Source organism: Lepisosteus platostomus, chromosome 9 (assembly GCF_059453375.1).
Source record: "Lepisosteus platostomus isolate fLepPlt1 chromosome 9, fLepPlt1.hap1, whole genome shotgun sequence".
NCBI classification, from domain to species: domain Eukaryota; kingdom Metazoa; phylum Chordata; class Actinopteri; order Semionotiformes; family Lepisosteidae; genus Lepisosteus; species Lepisosteus platostomus.
The window spans coordinates 42,091,637-42,112,744 of NC_142619.1; the positions used below are offsets into that span (position 1 = coordinate 42,091,637).

At 34.4% G+C, this 21,108-nt stretch overlaps 1 protein-coding gene across 1 annotated transcript in view; it reads right to left on the reverse strand.

Moving 5' to 3' along the window:
• Window positions 1–21,108, reverse strand: part of LOC148655015 (copine-8) — a 169,682-nt gene that overhangs the window by 5,676 nt on the left and 142,898 nt on the right. The window contains exons 14-19 of the mRNA XM_088645067.1: window positions 20,059–20,105; window positions 18,378–18,559; window positions 11,173–11,300; window positions 6,334–6,436; window positions 3,020–3,077; window positions 254–327 (exon numbers count right to left, since the gene is read on the reverse strand). Of these exons, the coding sequence (XP_088501193.1) occupies window positions 254–327; window positions 3,020–3,077; window positions 6,334–6,436; window positions 11,173–11,300; window positions 18,378–18,559; window positions 20,059–20,105 (592 nt within the window). The remainder of the gene's footprint in view (window positions 1–253; window positions 328–3,019; window positions 3,078–6,333; window positions 6,437–11,172; window positions 11,301–18,377; window positions 18,560–20,058; window positions 20,106–21,108) is intronic.

Below are 21,108 nucleotides of genomic sequence, written 5' to 3' on the forward strand. Positions count from 1 at the left end.
AGCCTCATATATGTGTTTCTTTCTTTTATTCTTCTATTTATTCTATTTTATTTCTTTTATTCTATTAAAATGTTACTGTTTTACTGTGTTTATGTCCTGAACTTTCTATTATCCTCAATCGGGATATCTTGAAAATATGTATTCATTTTTTTAAGTTAAAGGTCATACCAGAAAAAATGAAACAGTGTTATGTTTTGGCATTCTTAAATAATATATTTGGCACTGTTTTTTTATATAGAAGGATATACTGTACCTGAACAATGTCTCTTTCTGCGTATCTTCCTCTTGATGAGATTCTAATCTCATCTCCATCCAGCTCGATCATGGCTGAAAACAAAATTTTAGTTCAGTAACAGAACTAATGCAATCCCATTATCCATCCATCCACCCTTTATCAGAAAGCTAATAAAGCTTTTTCTGGTGAGGGTTTCAGCAGCCTGGAGCCTATCCCCAAAGCTTTGGGCACAGGGAAGAGCACCAGTCCATCACAGTGCACACACAAACATAAAATAAGAGACATCGGTTACCTGGACATCTGTCTTTGGAAGTTGGAAAAACAGAGGACCAGAGAAGAGACATCGGTTAACCTGGACATATGTCTTTGGAAGTTGGAAAAACAGAGGACCAGAGAAACGCACACACACATGGAGGGACACACAATCTCCACATAAAAGTTACCCCATTTCAGAAAGGAGTCTAAGACAGGAATTGTGAGGCAGTAGTGCTAACCACCATGCTTGCCCTATTGCTGATAAATAAAATAAAGACATGGGCATAGATAATACATAAAACAATTAGGTAAATTAAATAGGGCATTACACATTAAGTAGAATAATTTGGTGAACAAATGAAGAGTTTGTATATTCTCGTACACTAGATAAATAACATGCACCTAAGCACACTTTGTTGTTTAGCTTATAACACTGATTCAATTTGTATGCATGTCTGGTGTTACCTTGTTGAAAAATACAGTAAGTGCATAACATGAAAAATAAATTTCAGGCTACTCTCTATTTGCAGACATATTTGTCAGACATATCATTTTCCTTATTTTCTTTTGATTATTATGAACAACTTAGACATCCAATTTCTTGCTAATTCTATGTCCTCTGCTTGCGTCTTGTGCTGTCATAAATGAAATGTATTTAACTTGCCAAAAGAATGAAGAATATATTTGCATATTAATGATCCTTGGATGAATTATCTACTAACTACCCAACAACCTACAGTAGATAGTTCAAATGGTCCCATTCTCCCTACTACCCTTTCTCATACAGTATGTAGAGCACTTGTCTGTTTATAACCCAAAGGAGGTTTAAGTTTTTTTTTAAAGACTGTATGAATTCTGGAATCACTTTTCTGAAGGAGTGTAAGATATTTTATTCCAGCTGCTTTACATTTTAAATCTAGCTTTTTAGCATGCTCATAAATGTTAAAGATGTTTTGCTTCTGTCAAAAAATATCAAGAACTGAAATTGATTAAAATGAACATGGCAGACTAAGGAGGAGGCACTGTAAAAACACTTAAATTAGTGTTTCAGTGCAAATGTCATGTCCACTGACGGCTTTAAATACAGTGCTGTTCCATTTTTTTTTCAGTAACTTTGTCCTGCCTTGCAAAAATCAATTTTATATGAAATTCAGAGTGATAGCTTGGGAAAATATTCAGAACAAATGTTTGTGTATGAAGTCCCATTAAATATCTATACACATTGGGTAGTTTCACATCTATCCATTTTTTAACACTTTATCTAAAAAGCACATAACAGGGTCACCAGAGAGCAGGACCCTAACTCCGCAAGCAACAGGCATGAGGCAGGATACACCTTGGAAAGGACATCAGTCCGTAGCAGGAAACACACACTCACATCTAAGCCAGTTAAACTACTAGCTGATCTACAACCGACTTGAATTGTGTGAGGAAAGTGGAGTACCCAGAGAAAACTCACATGAACACAGGGAAAACATACAAACTCCCCAGGTATTGAACCCAGGGACCCAGCTCTGCAAGGCAGTGGCACATGCAGATCTGGATCATTTGTAAAGCAGTTATACACTTTTGTCGATATTTTGAAAAAAAAAAACGTTTTCAAGATGAAAGATTCGATACGATTACAACTTCAAATTCTTTATTTTGGCCTCATTTTTATCAGCCTCTCGACCAACCTATCTTTGAACATAACACTTTAACAAGCAGTCAGTTCCAAGGATAACCTGCACACAGGAGATTATAGTCTTTAATGAACTCTCACTATTGTCATCTACTATTTTGTGCCAGTCTTATCATCTTTTGTTGCCTGGCTAAACAGATAAGAAGTCTGTGGACAGTTTATTTTGTCAAAGCTCTATTTCACGCAGAAGATTTGGAAAAGCTATAGCAAAAAAATCAGATCTGTATTTTATCTGATCGCTCTGCAGCTTTAAACTTGGACTAATTTAAGAACCAAACAAAACTGTGTTGAGTGACAAGCCACTTTTCAAGCCTGAATTCAACAATAAACTGATACTGAAAAACAGAAGGTTTCTCCCTGCTTTTATTTATGAGTCATTCCCAAATCTTGTTAGCGCTTTAATTCTATGGATTATTTCCAATTAACACTATCAGAATACAGCTTTTGTTTATCAGAACATGCTATGATTAATTATAATACAACACCACCAACGACATTAAAGTTTAAACATTAAGGAAAATTTAAGTTTTTAATTTTCACCTACTAACCTAATTTAGAATTCAGAACTGGAAAACCTGAAACTTTGTGAACAGAAATGTTATTAACCTATTATTAAGTATTATATTAGCTTAGTTACAGCTTATTTACAACGTTATAATACAGCATAGTTACTATTTGTTATTGTTAAAAGTTAAATCACTCCCTCTAAGGATCACAAAGCTTCCAAGCTTATTATGCAAGTGTGGTCAATATAATTAAAAGCAACTAATGATTTTAGGTATATTTCAGATTAATCATCATCCACACACGAGAATCCCTGTTTCAAGATCAGATTTTTTTAAACTTACCATCAAATTCTGCTGGTCCAACTCCAACAATTATAATTGACATGGGAAGAGTAGAGGCCTTTAAGTAAAGGGAAAATAAAAATCAGTTTAACTTCAGTACTAAAGAAATATAGACAGTCCATATTTTATATGATGATAAAAATATTAAGGGCCACATTCATAATACATTTTCAAGGCAGAATAAATTACTACTGTTTATTGACTAGTAAGAGATGTATTGAGAAGTGTCACATAAATATTTTAGAATGCAAATTAAAGAGCTCTCAGAACAAGTTTAAATATTCCTTTTGAAGCTGTAGATTTATGATTTTTATTTTTTTTTAAAAGGGGGTGATAAAGTAATACCAAACCTTTATGAATTTGGCCCTTGCTATTGCTAAAATCGAGATGGAGTTGACAGAATTGATTCTCATTTACACTTTATATGATGCACAAAATATAATTTTTCATCCTGTCATTCAAGACAAGGCTTTATTTTAAGATTTTAAAGGCAAAGGTAATAGACCCTTAGAATTATGGTATTATTGTGCTTGGTGTTGTAAGAATCTTCACCCCAATATTTGAGAAAAGCAAAAAGCCTGGCCTTATTAAAAATGTTTGCAAATTGTTTGTATGGATGTGGGATTGTTCAATTTAATCATACAAAATTAGATGACCAACTACAAAATTCACTGAGCCCATAACTTAACAATATAAGGCACACGGTTCATCCATATGCAAGTAAAAAAATGAAATAAGGAAACTATCTGATAAACTATTGACATTTTTAAATAGTACCTATCCCAATTGCTATTATTCTTAAAATACAATTGTTTCTAGTTTGGAGAACGAAAGAAAATCACATGCCCTTCTCATCCTTTGTTGTCCTACTCCCCAGTACCATTGCTCAAAAACTTGCAATGCAATCTATTTCTCTTGCTTGGTAAAATCATCAGGCAGAAATACATGCAATGACTTTTAAGAAGACGTGCCATTTCACTTGAACAATAGTAAAAAACAAAGAGAAATAAAAAATGTGTATGCATTTTCTTTCCATGGCTATGAAACGTGCTCACAGGATCTAGAGATTGAGAAGGTCTGCTGGGAACATTTATCTTGGCAATGAACAATTTCTTTGTCAATTTGGATCTATGATTTAGATATCCGTTTTCAGCTAAACTTAGGCTCCTTGGCAGAAGTAACCAGGTGTTTGGCCAAAATGTCCTGGTACTTTGATACCCGGTCTACAGTTTCTACCCTGAAGATTTTGGTTTGTGTTGTCTCCTGACTCACTTCTAAATTTCTTCATACTACACACTTTCACAGTGGAGAATGGAAAATTCAGCTTTTTATTCTTTCATTTACAGCCAGCCTCAACTTGTGGAGGTCTCTGATCATTTGCAGTTTTCAGAGAGCTCTCTGCCTTCAACCATGATGATACCTGGTACTACTAAATGTCTTCAGTTTGTTACTTCCTTTTATACCACAAGGAAACAGGAACCCTTGGGAAGCATCTTCATAGTTCCATAGGTTTCCATGGAGCTTCCAAGGAGCAGAAAGCTATTGGCATTTTGTTGTTGGATTTTAATTAAAGGCATACGTAGAGGTGAGAATCAAAGTGACCTACAGTATGTGTTTCCTGGAATTTAATTAATTACTGATTACAAATATGACTTTTATCATCCAATGTTATTAATATTACAGTCAAACATTTTCAGAATTGTTTTAAGCTGAACACTATGAAATTCATACACTGCCCTGCTATTCTATGTTTTTTTATTCCTGTTTAAAGAGAATATCATTAATTTACTGTTGCTTCAAAAATCTGGAGTGGACTGTATATAAATCAAGAGTACTCATTATTCTACTGGGGCACTGAATATTTCATAGAATTGATAATAACCCAGCCCTGGCAAAGAAAACCAAACATTTTTGTTACGGATTGTTGTTGAAAAAGTGATAATTCAGTAAACTTCTATGATTTATTACCTTTCAGAAACTAGTTGTCAAGCACATTATATAGCTGTAAACAGCAGAAATGGCTGGAAGAAAAGAATGAAGGGTGTTGAAAATGATTAACGATTTATTTCAAGTTCTCTGAAAATGTTTTAATTACTTTATTGGAAAGGAGTTTTTTTAAATACACAATACAGTCATATTAGTTTTATTTTACTTTGATACATAAGCTCCCGAGGATGATATAGTCTTTTCTAATCAACTTGAAAGAACTAATTTATAATCAACTCTAAATTTGGTTCTTTCAGTAATAGAATCTATCAGTCCTTAAGATAAAAGCAAATATAAAGTAGTGGTGATAGGTTTTTCTTCTCTTGAGATACCTCTCAAAAAGTCTGATTTGTGTTGAGGCATTTATTTTAGTTAGGTATTTACTCAGAATAAGCTTATATTCAACCAAAAAGGTTGCTAGAGAGCAAATTTATAATGATGAATTTTGTGCATCTGTCATCCGTACATCCAATGTGTGCAATCTTGCTTTTTAAGCACAAACTCACACTTCTGCTTCATCTGTGCACACCATTGAAAATCACTTCCTGAAAGCCATTATTAATGTCTGGTGCTAGCACTCAAACTGGTACAGGTTCCAAAACAAAACAGAACTTTCTAAAAACAACTCACTTCCTTAAGTGTTGGTTTCCATAATTGGACCTCTAATTTTCATGCTTCTGGTATATAAATAGTTAATGTTGCCTGAGTCTGTACGCCTCTTTGATGTTCTTTGTTGGTGCCTTGTGTTACATTTATATATATATATAAATGTTCATTCTATTCTGTCTAGAAATAATATCCGTCCATTCAATTTCTAACTGCTTCATCCAAAACAGGGTCATGGGGGAGCCGAAGCCTATCCCAGCAAACAAGAGGCACAAGGCAGGATGCATCCTGGATGGATGCTAATCCATCTCAAAGCACACTATCACACCAGCGCCAATTTTCCCAGAAGCCAGTTAACCTACCAGCATGTCTTTGAAATGTGAGAGGAAACCGGAGCACCTGGGGGAAACCCATGTGAACAAGGGGAGAACATACAAACTCCACAGTAGCCTGGGAATTAAACCCAGGACCCCGTTGCAGCAATGATAACCACTGGGCCACTTTGCCATCCATTATTATTCATTTATAAGAGAATGACAATATCTCAATAGATACAGTATATATATATAATGAGTAAAACTATTTGTTCTCATGAACGCAACTTTTACAAGTATCATTATAACAGAAAAGGTTTTGCACAACTTGATAACAAAATGTGGATAGGGATATTTAACTATTTTTGCCTAAACCTTACAGCAAAGAAAACATTGAAAAACTCTTACATTGACAATCGCTTCTTTTGTCTGTGCCATATCTGAGATCACTCCATCCGTTATGATCAGCAAAACAAAATATTGTGAGCCATCTTTCACAGATGCAGCATATCTGTGTGAGAAACAAAAAGGTTTCTTAAAGGAAGGGAAATACCCTCTAAAACAAAATGATAAATCTTTATCTATATTACAATTTAACAATGTAGGAAATCAAACCACCAAAAACAAAAATATCATAACAGACAAGAACACAAAACCTGTTTTGTTACTGATGCAGAAAGTTTCATTTAGATTCAGAATAAATTTGAAAAACCTTTTTTAATTGGAATGTTCAGTATAATTATTAGGAACTTGAACATTGGGATTTCACTTAGTCAGTAGCTAATAAATATAGTTATACAGTAAGCAGGAACTGGGTGTTTTAAAGTAAAAAGAAGCGGGAGGATATAGATTTCAAAACTGTAGAAAATACAGAGAATATTCTGGATCATACCCCCTTTGACCACAATGAATAGCAGACTACAAAAGCAGTATCTTATCACTGGACTGCAGTGTGGATTCCACGTTTGCTTTTGATAATAACACTATTGCTGGATTTCTTACAGGTTTTCTTTCTGATGAGGTAAATAGCCATTCACCTTTAGGAACTGATCCTGGATAACAACCTGACAATCATGCCTAGACTAAATTACTTAAATATTACTCTATGGCACCTTGGGGAATTGGGAATTTGTGACCCTTGCCCTATTCTTCCCTAGCCTAGACACTGAAGCTCTTGTACAGTCAGATACAATATTGTGTCCTATTTAGAATTGGGGTAGCTAATTTTGGTAATCTAGTGCCTGCAGCATCTGTATTTATTACAAGAACAAAGAAAATTTCATTGTAGTTAGCAGGGAGGGCATGGGTGTAATTGACTTGAGAAGTTTTCTTATTTATTTTCAGTTGAAGCAGTAGTAATTGTATTAAAAAGAGTATTTTAATCTTTATGTATTTTAAAATCAGAATTATCCCCAAAGGAACTGTAACACATCAGCTATAAACAAAGGGTTATGTAATATTTTGAAGACTTACAAAACCAGGTGGATTGTAAGAAAGCTATTTTTTCTTATTTGTGACACGTAAGCTACAGTGTTTAAAATTTGAAGACTTCTTTGATGACTCCTTAGCCAACACGAGTAAGACTTAGTCAAACAAAAAATTGATTCATATAAATGTATTAGAAATGAATCTGTAAACATTGTATTTACTATAGTGTTATAATTATAGCCTTCAAAACGACTATTTACCCTACCTGTATATACTAATTACCAATAAAAAAACAAAAATACATTTAGCAATGTAGAAAAGAGGTGTTAGTGGGGCCAGCAGGGGGCGCTCACTCTGCGGTCCATGTGGGTCCTAATGCCCCAGTATAGTGACAGGGACACTATACTGTAAAAACAGGCATCGTCCTTCAGATGAGACGTAAAACCGAGGTCCTGACTCTCTGTGGTCATTAAAAATCCCAGGGCGTTTCTCGAAAAGAGTAGGGGTGTAACCCCGCTTCCTGGCCAAATTTCCCATTGGCCCTTACCAATCATGGCCTCCTAATAACCCCCCTCTATGAACTGGCTACATTACTCTGTTCTCCTCCCCACTGATAGCTGATGTGTGGTGAGCGTTCTGGCGCACTATGGCTGCCGTCGCATCATCCAGGTGGATGCTGCACATTGGTGGTGGTGGAGGGGAGTCCCCATTACCTGTAAAGTGCTTTGAGTGGAGTGTCCAGAAAAGCGCTATATAAGTGTAAGCAATTATTACTATTATAATTATTATTATTATTATTAAAAGTACAGTACTGCTTTATGGGTTTTGCTTTACCTGTCAAAAAGGTAATGAGCCACTAAATGGAAGATGTACACTAGTTATTAACAAATTAAAGAACTTTCAGGCACCTTTGAAGAAATACAGACAAAAATTAAATTAATTTCCTTGTTTCTCAGATAACAGTGGCTCCAGGAACATTTTCCTTGAGAATTTTCTTTTTTATGAACTCAAGAATGTCTTTGAAATACACTAATTACTGAGAGTCTAAGAAATGTGTGATAAGCCCTCGTTAACACCTCAGTTCCTATAAACTCATTTTGCACTTTAAAGATTTGTCTTCATAACAGCGCCTCACTAGGAAAAATAAGTCCCTATTAAAATCTGGTTCCTCCCATTAAGTGACATTCTTTAAGTTTAATAAACTAATACGTCTTCCTATCATGTAAGTTTACATTTAACTTAACAAATTACAATATGTTCTGAATTTGGTAGCTGGAATCTTTACTAGCAAGTCCTGTCTTGGGACCCTTGCACTGGCATCCTATTTGGATGAGAACTGATTAAATAGTTTATGTTCAGAGCAGGGTAGCATACTATAGTGGGCAAGTCCCTGGGTTCATGACTGGTGCTTGATTGTTCAGGTCCCTGCTGCAGTTGTACTTAGAGTGGCATACTTTACTTCAATTGCTCCAGTCCACCCAGCTCTGTATGTGTGTACCACTGTTTGCTGGGGGGGGGGTGTTTTGTTATGGACCGCCGTCCCATCCAGGGAGGGAGACTTGTGTTCCCATTTCCTGAACTTCATGGATAGCAGGAACAGTTTTGAGCTGTTAGGCTGTTCTGGCTCAAATACAGAACAACCTTCCAATGTTCGAGACTCTGTGCTGTGGTTTCCCACTATCTAGGCGATATTGTTTTCTTTGCTCAGCTGATTCTATTTTACTATGTGTTCCCACTGTTGAGCTGGACATTATGAGAACGGGGAATTTGTATTTATGCCCCAAAGCTCTGGAACACTATCCCAAAAGAAATGGGTAAAAATACTGTTTTTTCAAATATTGTTTTCTTGGCTTTGTAATTTCTATTTTATTTTGTGTAATGTGCTTTTTATGTATTGTAAAGATGCCTGTAAAAGCACTATATAAAATAAAGTTAGATTTTTTAGCGAATCACCATTAGACTATCTACAGTAATTGTCCCGCTCATAATTGTCCTATTACATTAAGCTTTGAACCCAAATGGAAAGCTCTAGAACCATCAATGTTTTTTTTAACAGTATATCACATCAAATGTGGTTTAACTCTCTATTACAAAACTTATTTCAATGATTAATATATTTTTAATAAATCAAGAGATCCTATAATGATACTGTAATGAAAACTACATATGGACCAGCACTGAAGTTAATTTCATGATGCAAAATTCAATATCTATTATATTCTGCTAGTTTCCATGGATTTGGGTTTTAAATGAAACTAATACAAAGTGAGAATTATAATATTATTTTATTATTAGAATTAGTTTCATTAGATAGGTCCTTAACTATTTTTTCACATGCATTAGGTTTAAGTTCTCCATTACTTCACTATCTAAATAATGATAATTCTTATAAGCTCTATAAAACGTAATACTAAAATCAACATTAATAAAGAAACAACATAACTCGCTATTGAAATTTCAAAGGGCAGGCTAGATCAATGTACATTCACGCAAGCTAATATTGATTTTTCCAAAACACTACATTTTTATTTTCATCACTACACTTTCAAGAATGTATAGATAACAGAGAAACACAGGTTTGGAACAAGTACATATTTATTAAGATCAAGACAAATTATTTATTTGCAGCAAAAAAAAAATTCTGCATAGCCTTTATGTTTTTTGGAAAACCTAATAATTACTTTGGAAAATTATGTTCCAGTAATTAAAAGTGTAGAAATCAATATATCAGCATTTTCTCTTCTTCATCAATTATTTTCTTTATCAGTATCTTTGAAATCATAGCTAACTGCTGTTTAATTCAGTTTACAGATTGATAAGAGTCAGATTGTTTCTATGTGTCATCCCACAGTTTAAATACCGTGGACATGTTTTGAACTGTGTTATTTAAAATGGAATACAAAACAAAATGATCCCAAGAAATGAATGATGTTAAGTTAAATCAGATAATCTTTGGGTTCCAGCACATGCAAGATGCAAACAAAGATGCCAAAAAATAGTGCATGCCAACAGTTTAAGGTCTTTGCAATATTTCCTGCAGTATTTCATCTACCAACAATGTTTTCATCTAAACACTTGACTAAATTAAATTTCAGTAAATACAGTCTGATCAGTACTTCACAGTCTCATGAAGATGGTTTTTGGCATTAGAGTCTTTTCCTGATTAGAACCTATTTGACATAAAACAGTTAATACTCTCATTCCCCAGTGCATAGGAACTACAAGGACAATTGGGGATTCACAAAGTCACAGTGAACACTTTGTTATGTACTCTTTATTACAGTGTTCTTCCTTCTGAAGTGTGGTAAGGCACTGGAATATTCTGGCCTAAAATATTTAAGATGCCTATAATGCTACTGTGTATTACTGAGAGCTTCACACTTAACCTTTATGTCCATCTGCTGTGGTGTATAAGAGGACAACTGTCATTTTCAGAGTTTGGCCTTCTTAATCAGCTGAAGACCTTGCTCACCATAAATGAGAGAACTTTCTTATGCTTCTGTTCTGTACTTGTGTACTTTAGTGTACTAAGTTTAATAAAAAGCATTAAAATAAAGTTGTGTTATTATAGTCTTCAAGCAACAGAAATTAAAAATAGTACTAAATGTGGTAGTAAAAGTTTACCTTAATCCTCGCACTTCTTTGTTTAAAAAATGTTTAATGGAACATTTGCTCCATTTGTAATTAAAAAGACAACAATAAGTTTAAAATACAATATGTTTGTTATGTAATAATTTAAAGCTCTTATAATTGAGTATCAACTTGAATTATATGAATTATAAAGGAATGCACATGAAAAAGAAAATGCTTCCTGCTTACCTGGCTACATGGTTGATCACAGGTGAAAAGTTTGTGGGCCCATAGAGATGCACTGACTTCAAACTCTGGTAATAGGCATCCATTACTCCATCTATACCATTGCAGTATGGGTTCTGCGGATTTCCATTCTGGAATAGAATACCTCTGTATAAATTTTTCAACAAATACTTAAATATTTATAAGGCTGGCCATTTCACCTTCAATGTATTCTATATATTAAGATGCTCTGTGTAAGTGCATTATATAGAGGTTCTTTGCCTTAAGTTATTGTTTTGTTTTAGGCTTAGTCTATCATTCACTTACAAGGAGCACCATATACTATGAATTATCTGATGCATCTGGAGACAGACCAACTATTTCCTTATTAAGGAAAAAATGGTAGCAATATCACAGCAAGTCATATACTGATACGATACAACTGAGAGAAAAGAGTGATTCAAAATTCTTTAACATTTTTATTATTAACAAAATTAATATTTTAATTTTAATTTCACAAAAGCAGTAATTAAGCTTTATTTGCTTTAAAACTGTGCAAAGATAAAACATTTTAATGGGTTTTACAATGCTGGATATAGCCTTTCAGTTTAGCTCTTTTAAAATTTGGAATTCAACAATATTTTCTAAACCCACCTAATCTGGATCCACCAATTGTTATCAACAGCAACCACTCATGTACTATACTGGGAGAATCAAGACCTGTAGACATGCTTCTGTGACAGAACCACTTGTTAGAGCCATTCATCCTGAACACAGAGCAAGACCAAACACTTGCAGGATAATTACACTGAATGGAGGAGTGACATACAGTATCTCAGTGACTAAACTGCAGGAATGTGGGAGATCAGCAGGTTACATGAATTACTCTAGCGTACGAAGCTGCAGGAACTCTAACTGACTGTAGCCTAGACAATCTAATTGGCAGGTAACCACCTAAGAACAAGAATAAAGGTTACAAACAAGAGGAGGCCATTTTGGCTGTTTGGAACAGATTAAGCACCAGGTAACAGCATTGGTGTTCATAAAAACGTCTAAAAGAAAGAGAATAATGTGTACTAGATACAAACAAACCCAGTTACCCACAGGCAGAAAATACATTTATATACAAACAGAAGTGAACTAAGTAAGCCAGAATAAATACAAAGCAGCATATAAATAGATTAACAAGTAAAGGGTTTATTCCATGCTGAAAAAAAAGAAGAAAGAGAACACAACGTTTCGGCCGTGGAGTCTTCTTCAGGTGATTAGTAATCAGGAGTAAATAAAAAACATCCTTATTGTTCTTCCTGGTGGACTGCTTTAGTTGTTAACTCATGGGGTTAACAATTTACCTCTTAATGAACATGCATACAGAAGAACACATAACATTCATATAGACATACCATACGACTTCAGCAACTTTGCTGAGACCTTATTTGAGTCACAGTCAATAACATAGTCAAATATTCATAGCCATATAACCAATAACTTAAACAATTACTGTTGGATTTCTTTTCCTGTTTATAGTGTTATCACTGGGCCCCATCTTAAACAGAGCACTAGGTAAATTTGTAAGATAATTTATTGTGTGTATTTATGTAATTAAATTTTATAATCTCATTTATGGAAATAATCATTTTACCAGTGTCTTACAGGTACATCATTTTAACAAAAAAAAATCAATAAATATGAGCAACAAATGAAATACATTTCCAAATACCAACAGACATTTGTTTTCATTGTCCATTCTCTGAGCTGATCAGTCATTTAGTGGCACTGATCCAAAAAACATGATCAAACCCAATCATCCATTTAATTATTTATGATGTGTAGGCTGTTCTCAATTGGATTAATAAACTATAAAAACATAAAATGTATTAAATTAAATACAAGAACTGAAGTCTGGTACTTGCCTAATCAGACATTTTTAACCCTAAGACTACTGAAGCACAACATTTGTGAAAAATACCACTAATACAAATGGTCTCCTAGAGATAACTAATTATTACTGTTATATAACAACATTTCCTATGGTGTCTTGGATATACAGGAATTTATGCCTGTTGTTAATTAGGCACACAGCAAGATATTTGCAATTCATGATGTGATTTATCTTTGTCTTAAGGCAATTAGTATGACGGCACAGAAGAAAAAGACATAAAAAGCATTCAGAAATTGTTGTAAAATTATTATCAGTAGAAATGTATAAAAATAAACCTCAGCTTACAGAGTGTTGCACATTACTTAAAACAGCTTAATTAAAATGTTTTATCAATTGAAAAACAAGTTTCTGACTACTATGTGAACATGTAAGTCTCCTAGTGAAGTGTAAATTGGACACACCAGGTTTAATAGATTGACTGGTATCTAGTGGGAATCACGTTCCACAAGTGGAAAAGAGCACACTTTACTGGCTCTGTGGTTAATTAGACACTCCCAGAGATTGGTAATCAGGTGTACAAATGCAGTCATCTAGAATGCGCGTCAACATTCACGACAGAAGAAAGCACTCTGCGGTAATCCATAATCCTGTCCAGAATACTGCTCTCAGCCCTTCACAGTTCAAAACAGATCAGTACATGCACTTGTGTTACGTGAGATGTTACTGAAATTGTAGCTTCATTTATTATGTTTTTTATTGGTCTAAGTCATTATATTTCTTGAAATATATAACATTTTATATATTATATAAACATCTAAAATACATAGCCTAGCTACATTTGTAAAATATATATTTAAAATATTTCATATATTTTAAAATATATATAAAAATATATTTTTCTGAAAAGGCGATAACATGTAATGAATGGAGGCTAGATCATACCTTTTTCCTGGTTTCATGGAAATTCCCAGAAAACAAGGAATTTGATGGGGTAACTATAAACTAATCAAAACAATTGAAATTGTTCATGTTGCAATTTGTTGTTATCGTTGAGGTACACATTGCTCGAAACATTTTAATATCATTTTGATGATCATTTGCAAAGCAGTGATGTAAATAATTCCTTCAATATGAAGGCAGTATACACAATGCTTCCCCACTTAGTGCATTTCCAAGGAAATACTACACCATGAAGAGCAAGGAACATTCCAAGCAGATCCGAGACAAGGTTCTTGAAAAATACCAGTCAGGGCAAGGATATAAGAAATTTTCCAAGGCATTGAATATATCTCAAAGCACAGTGAAGTCCCTCATTAAAAAAGGTGAGAATATATGGAACAACTGTGAATCCGCCCAGAACTGTCCATCCTCCAAAACTGAGTGTCTGGGCAAGAAGCCACCAAGAGGCCTACAGCAAATCTAAAGGAGTTACAGTCCTCCATAACAGAGATGGGAGAAACTGTGCATGAGACAACAATAGCATGCACACCTCATAAATCTGGCTTGTAGGGAAGGGTGGCAAGAATAATGTGATACTGTATGAGTTTGTTGAAAAAACTCATATCACACCTTTGCTGGGGTTTTCCAAAAGGAGAGACTTGTTGAGAGACAACAATTTGGAGGAGGATTCTATGGTGTGATGAGACCAAAATTGAACTTTATGTTTGGCGCAAACCTAACACAGCACAACAGACTGAGAACACCATCCCTACAGTAAAGCATGGTAGTGGCAGTATAATGCTTTGGGAATCCTTCTCTGCGGCAGGGACTGGAAAACTAATAAAGATAAAAGGAAAAATTAATGGGGCTAAGTACAGAAAAATACAGGAGGAAAACGTGCTGCAATCGGCAAGAGCACTGAGACTTCGAAGACGATTCATCTTCCAACAGTACAATGACCTGAAACATAGAGCAAAAGCCACACTAGAGTGGCTTAAAACCAAATAGGTTAATGTCCTGAAGTGGCCCAGCCAAAGCCTAGACCTCAATCCAACTGAGCATCTTTGGAATGACTTACAAAATTTTGCTGTTCACAAACGGTCCCCATCCAACTTGATGGAGCTTGAGCAATATTGCCAAGAAGAATGGTCAAAAATTCCAGTGTCAAGATGTGCAACGCTGATAGAGACTTATGCAAAGAGACTCAAAGCTGTAATTGCTGCCAAAGGTGGTCTTGCCAAGCATTAACTCTGGGGAAGTGAATACTTATGCATTCAATTATTTTCTGTTTTTCTTTCATTTTGACATTATAGAGTATTTTGTGTTGACGAGTGCCAAAAATTCCCATTTAAATATACCATGGTTCCATGTTGTAACACAATAAAATGTCCAGGGGGGGTGTAGACTTTCTATAGGCACTGTATATCACTTCATAGAATTCTTTAACTTTGTAACTCTCCTCTTGCTATTTTTGACATTACTTTCATCAATCTAACTGATACTGTACAGTATGTGGGATGTCAGGAAATGTAGCTTTTATGTCAATGTATTTAGCTCATGCACCAAATAAAAACTATACGCTGTGATTGGTGAGGGACACGCTTCCTGATCTGTTTTAAATTGATAATTTAAACAAATTTAAAATAATTTTACAGGTGTAATATTAATAAACATCACCCACAAAATCCAAAAGTATTGTAAATGTTTGTTTTATGGCCTTTTTTCTCATGTTGGAGCTAATACTCAAAATATATTATAAGGCCTGAGCGAGGTCAGCATGATTGAAAGGCAGATTAGCATGACTGTATGAAACACTACGTAATAATTTCTGAAAAATTATCAAATGTGCTCATCACTAGCTGCTACAAAAAAACAAATAAGAATATGCCGCAATCGATTAGTGTCTGCTCAGCTCACAGAATTATTATTTATGTATCTAAGATTAAACCGAGAAGAATATATTTTTTCTTAAAATTAATAAAATATCTAGAATGCACTGAGTGGAATATACTGGGTTTAGAAAGCCAAAACAAATGTTCTGTTTTGGGGCACAGGACTCACACACACATACTGAGGAGCAAGGACTATCAGAAAGAAAAGGATAGTTTCCTACCAGAGCCTCTCATTCATTCATGTCCATCAATTAGAAATTTGTTGATAAAGATATTTCCCTTACAAGGAAAATGCCTTGGACTGTTAAAAGATTTAAAGACTTAGAAAACTTAGAAAGGGATTTTAATTGAAACGCAAATGTGTTTTTTATTAAACATACGCCTACAGTACATGGGGCAACAACCCACTCTGTAAACTTTGGCTTTAATAAATAAAGCACTATGGTTTTGGAGCATATTGAAACCATTTCATTCCATAAAGTAGGCAGATATGTTAACACCCTTTTTTCTTGTCTCTCAAGATGGGAGGCCATCTTACCGTCTCCATGAATAAAAGGCCAAACACAAATAGTTGAAGTTAAAGCAGGAGTCATCTAGCCAACATTTTGCAATAGATTATTGTGTAAATTTCACTTTGTTGCTGATATGTTAAGCTTTTGAAACCCAGCTCCAAAGTCATAGAGCTGTATTCATTGGTTAGACTGACTGATCACAAGCACTGCTATATTAACTGGGATATGTAGTTTTTAATTCACTTTGTTTTTTAGCCGTACGTTTGGTCTGAGAATCTCCATGAACTTGCCCCTGCTATAAACAGCACAGTGAAACTCCCTGCATTTCTTAGTGCTCCAGTTGTGCTGGTTTGTGCTACTGAAATTATTATGTTGCTTTTGGTCCCGAGATATAGCGCCTTCTTTTATTGGGGGTGGGACATCCTTCAGCCTCCCTACAACAGTGAAGGACAACTGAACCGTCTCATTTGTTAGTGCTATATTTGTGACATTACGTGCAGATGTGTAGTAATAATAATAATAATAATAATAATAATAATAATAATAATAATAATAATAATAATAATAATAATAACTTTACTTTACATAGTACCTTTGAAAATAGCATCTTAAAGTACTTCACATTAAGTGTAATAAAAATTCTAACGATTTTCTCATTGCATCTCATTACAATAAATATGCAATTTCAACCCATTAGAATGAGCACATTCCTGCATTAAAAGACAAGTGTTTTATATTTTTATCCAATGTTAATACATAAACATGGAAATATGTTTTGTTAGGAGCACTATGTACTAAGTTGACCAAAGTACTTAATAAAATCTTTTAAAAAACACTTTTCAAATAGTTGAATCACAAATTAAATCCCTAGCAGGGTTAGAAGTGCTAGCGTTTGACCACATGATTCCATTTGATCTTTTTGTTGGAGTGTCCCAGAGGTATTTTTTAATCTGCAAAATAGTTGTTAGTTATGGCACTTGGAGTATCTGATGCTGAAGTATTGATATGTTTTTACTTAATCAAGAGTAGTACTTTACTCACCTGGGTGTTTGAGATATTATCAATGTTTGTGTTAAAAAAGCTTGTGTTTTAGTGACCCAAATTAAGGGAGTTTCAATTGCACAATGGATGTGAATGGAAATTTTTTGAGTAAAGATTCTGTGAAGTAATGAATGATCTAATGTCACTAATACTCAATATATCAAAGAAACACATATTGTTTTGAATCCATATTACTACGTGGACATAAACAATGTGGATGTGAATAAAAATGTTCTAGTTTTGCCAGTCTCTAACTCTCTATCAAGCCTGCTATATTTGAATGCTATGAAACAGTTAAATGTGAGGTTGACAATATAATTGAATGTTTGAGTAGCACCTCCATATAAAAAAAGACTCATCTAGGGCAAATGTTTGGAAATCCACAGTAAATTATAGCACATTTGATGGCTAGAAGCACATTTTTGGTTATGTTGTCATATATGTGCTACATTATAGCACATTTAAAGGCTAGAAGCACATTTTTGGTTATTTTGTCAAAAATGTGCTTCCAAATAACTCAAATTGCTTACATTTGATATGATAAAGTAAATTCTGTTTAGTTAACTATTGTTTGTGAATATTTTCTGATTGTTTTCCTTTTGAGAAGCATTCTATTTCAGGAATACAAATTACAGATATTGAACTGCATACAATAAAATATATAGCATAATTTGCACAAAACTTTTCTTATTATTTTATACATTTTCATTAGCACTAAATAGTAAATTTTCCAGTTTAATTTTCCAACTTTCCAAAGTCATCCCTTCTTCATTGCTACTAGTACTAAATGTTTTCCTTTATATTTGTTTTTAATGTTTGTAAAAATGGTTGATTTGGCAATTAAATGAACAATATGTAATTGCTCAATTAATCCAACCACTGCGATTGAATAACTGTGAGCTTTAGATTGCCTCTTACTGTTAAGAAAATGTAAAAAAAACATAAAAAGGGGCAGGAGCTCACCAAGGCAAACTCATGAGATACCCTTCCATCGGGTGGCAGCTTGGCACCAAATCCCAGTGCTGGAAACATCTTATCACTGTCATAGTCCTGGATGATTTCACCAACAGCCTTCAGTGCCATAGCATAAGCATTTAATTGATAGGGGTTCATGTAGTGAAGGGATGTTGGCTGGGCTGGGTTACCTATAAAGAAATAACAAAATAACATACTATTACATTTAGCAACCCACATACAAAACCTCAGATTCTGAAGCTATTTATGAAAGAGACGTAGACGTAGGGTCTCGTTATGATCTTATTGTAGAAGCCAGTAAGCAGTTTAGTTGCCCAGTTATAGTTAGAGAGACTGAAGAAGGCTGTCAGAAGTTCAAACATTAGCATTGGGTTTTCCTTTATGTTAGTTTCTGGTTTCCCATAGTCTCCCTATAGCACTGCTCATAGTCATAGTCATACACAGCACTGGATAATACCTTATGGCTGCATTTGTTTTCTGTGCCCATCTTAATAAAAGATCTCTAAGTTTGACGCACCAACTTCTTGTGTGTTACAGTATGTTCAAGAAAAACAAATCTTATACTAGCAGACCTTTTGTGTATAATTCTGAAAACAGCACAAGCACAAATACTTCACAAACCACAACATTATTTGAGTGTATGGGGAGTTACAGAGTGCAGTGCAATAAAAGATTAAAGTCTCAGACAAAAGTGCAAATACAGAGCAGCACTGGAGATTAAAATAACTGAAAATATATACTGTCAGCATGGTGGCACAGTGGTTAGCATTTCTGCCTTGCTGTCTTCGATTCAGTTCCTGGGGTGTTATCTGCATGGAGTTTGTATGTTCTCCCTGTGTTTGCGTGGGTTTCCACCAGGTGTTCCACTTTCCTCCCACAGTCCAAATTCAAACTGGTAGGGTAACTGTGTTCTAGGAACATTGGCCCTGGTGTGACTGTGTGTGTCTGTGTTTGTGTCTGTGTGTGTTCTATGATGGACTAATATCTCATCCAAAGTGTATCTGGCCTTGTGCCCATTGCTTATTGGAATAGACTCTGGCTCCCCAAGACCCTGTGTTAGATAAAGAGGTTAGAAAATGGATGGATGGATATACTGGCAATAGTTGTTTATTGCTCTAAAGCAATAGTAACACCTTTTTAAAACATTTGTATAATTATTTTTCTCAACAATGCTTTTATTTAAGTTATTTAAGTCATTGATTTCTTCCACTGGTGCAGAGACACAAACAGCACAATCCAGCATACAGAGAAGCAGAGGAATATCTTTAAGCACTCCCTCACTAAGGCTGCTCCTGCTGGTAATTCACATTTCCTCCAAGCAAAGGATATTGATTATTAACTTTTAAAAAGGATTGAGTTCTCAACACAAAGTAGTGTTTGTCTTGACCAACAAGCTTTATAACCAATGCAAAGCTGGGCTAATGTGGTTAGAGATGTATGTGTTATAGATTCTTACTGTGCCTCTTTTAAAAAAGGGTGACTGACCCGTGCAACTTTGTGATTCAGCTCCCTATTCAATAACAGCATGATATTCAAATCTAGATTTTGGAGTCATGCAAAATGCTGTTAGAAATTCCCCATTTTAAGGAACCATGCTCTTTCAAAGGTTCTGGAATAAAAACCACCCATACATTTCTTGTGAAGCAGCAATTTTTATTTCTGTACTCACCATTTGATGCAGTAAAATCAATGGCCACTGTAAAATTGATCTGCGTCCTGCAAGGGAAATATATTTTCAGGGGTTTTATACTTCAATATAAATGTCACTAAAACTATAACCAGTGGTAAGTGCTGTAATCTGAATCACTCAAAATAATTTATGATCTTGCTCAGTGCATAGTAGAACCATATCCTGAGTGCAAGATACAGGGCTCCAGCTGTATAACAGATTACACTTTTATCACACACTGCTTAGTTTTCCTATTTTTCTTCTCATTCATTGATTACATATCATATCAGGTGCGAAATTAGTACTAATAAAACCTTTTGTCAGTTTCTTCGATAAAAATGATTACATTATTACCAATACATTTACCAAAGGCTCTGATTCAATGCCAATTTAACATCTCTACACAGATGTCATCAAACAAGGCCTACTCTGAATAAAATAATAAACACGTTTTAACATCCTTGTTGAGGATCTTAATAACACAATGTTAAAGATTTATTCGCTTATTATACATATTTTAAATTATTATAAACTGAGTGTTCTCTACAATGCATCACTTTTTAAAAAAACAAAAATTCTTAAAACTGGCCAAAAAAACTGGTTCTAGTCAGTTTGAATATCTGGCTCTTTCAATTTGTCTGCAAAGGGTTTACTATGTTTGTAAAAAAAATTAAATGTCTCAGTTGAAATTTAGATACATACTGTATTAATATATATTAAATAAACCTTATAAGGAAAAAAAACATAAACTTTTATCTGTTTTATAAGAACACCAAAAGCAGTTTACATCAGCATTCTGTGTCAGTTGCAAAGACCTGAGAGCAGCATTCTAACTGGGGATAACCCCATGTCAGTATGCAGCTCAATAATAAACTAGTATGCTAGGTAAATATCAATTGCAACAATCTTAGGTGCTACAATTAGTCCCCAGTTCCATACTAAAAATCTTCTCAATTGCAACTAACTCAGCATAACAGCTGCAGCCCTCTAAGATACTATAGTACAGGACTAAGTGCAACTCTCCCTATAGACTAAGCCATTTAGTGTCCC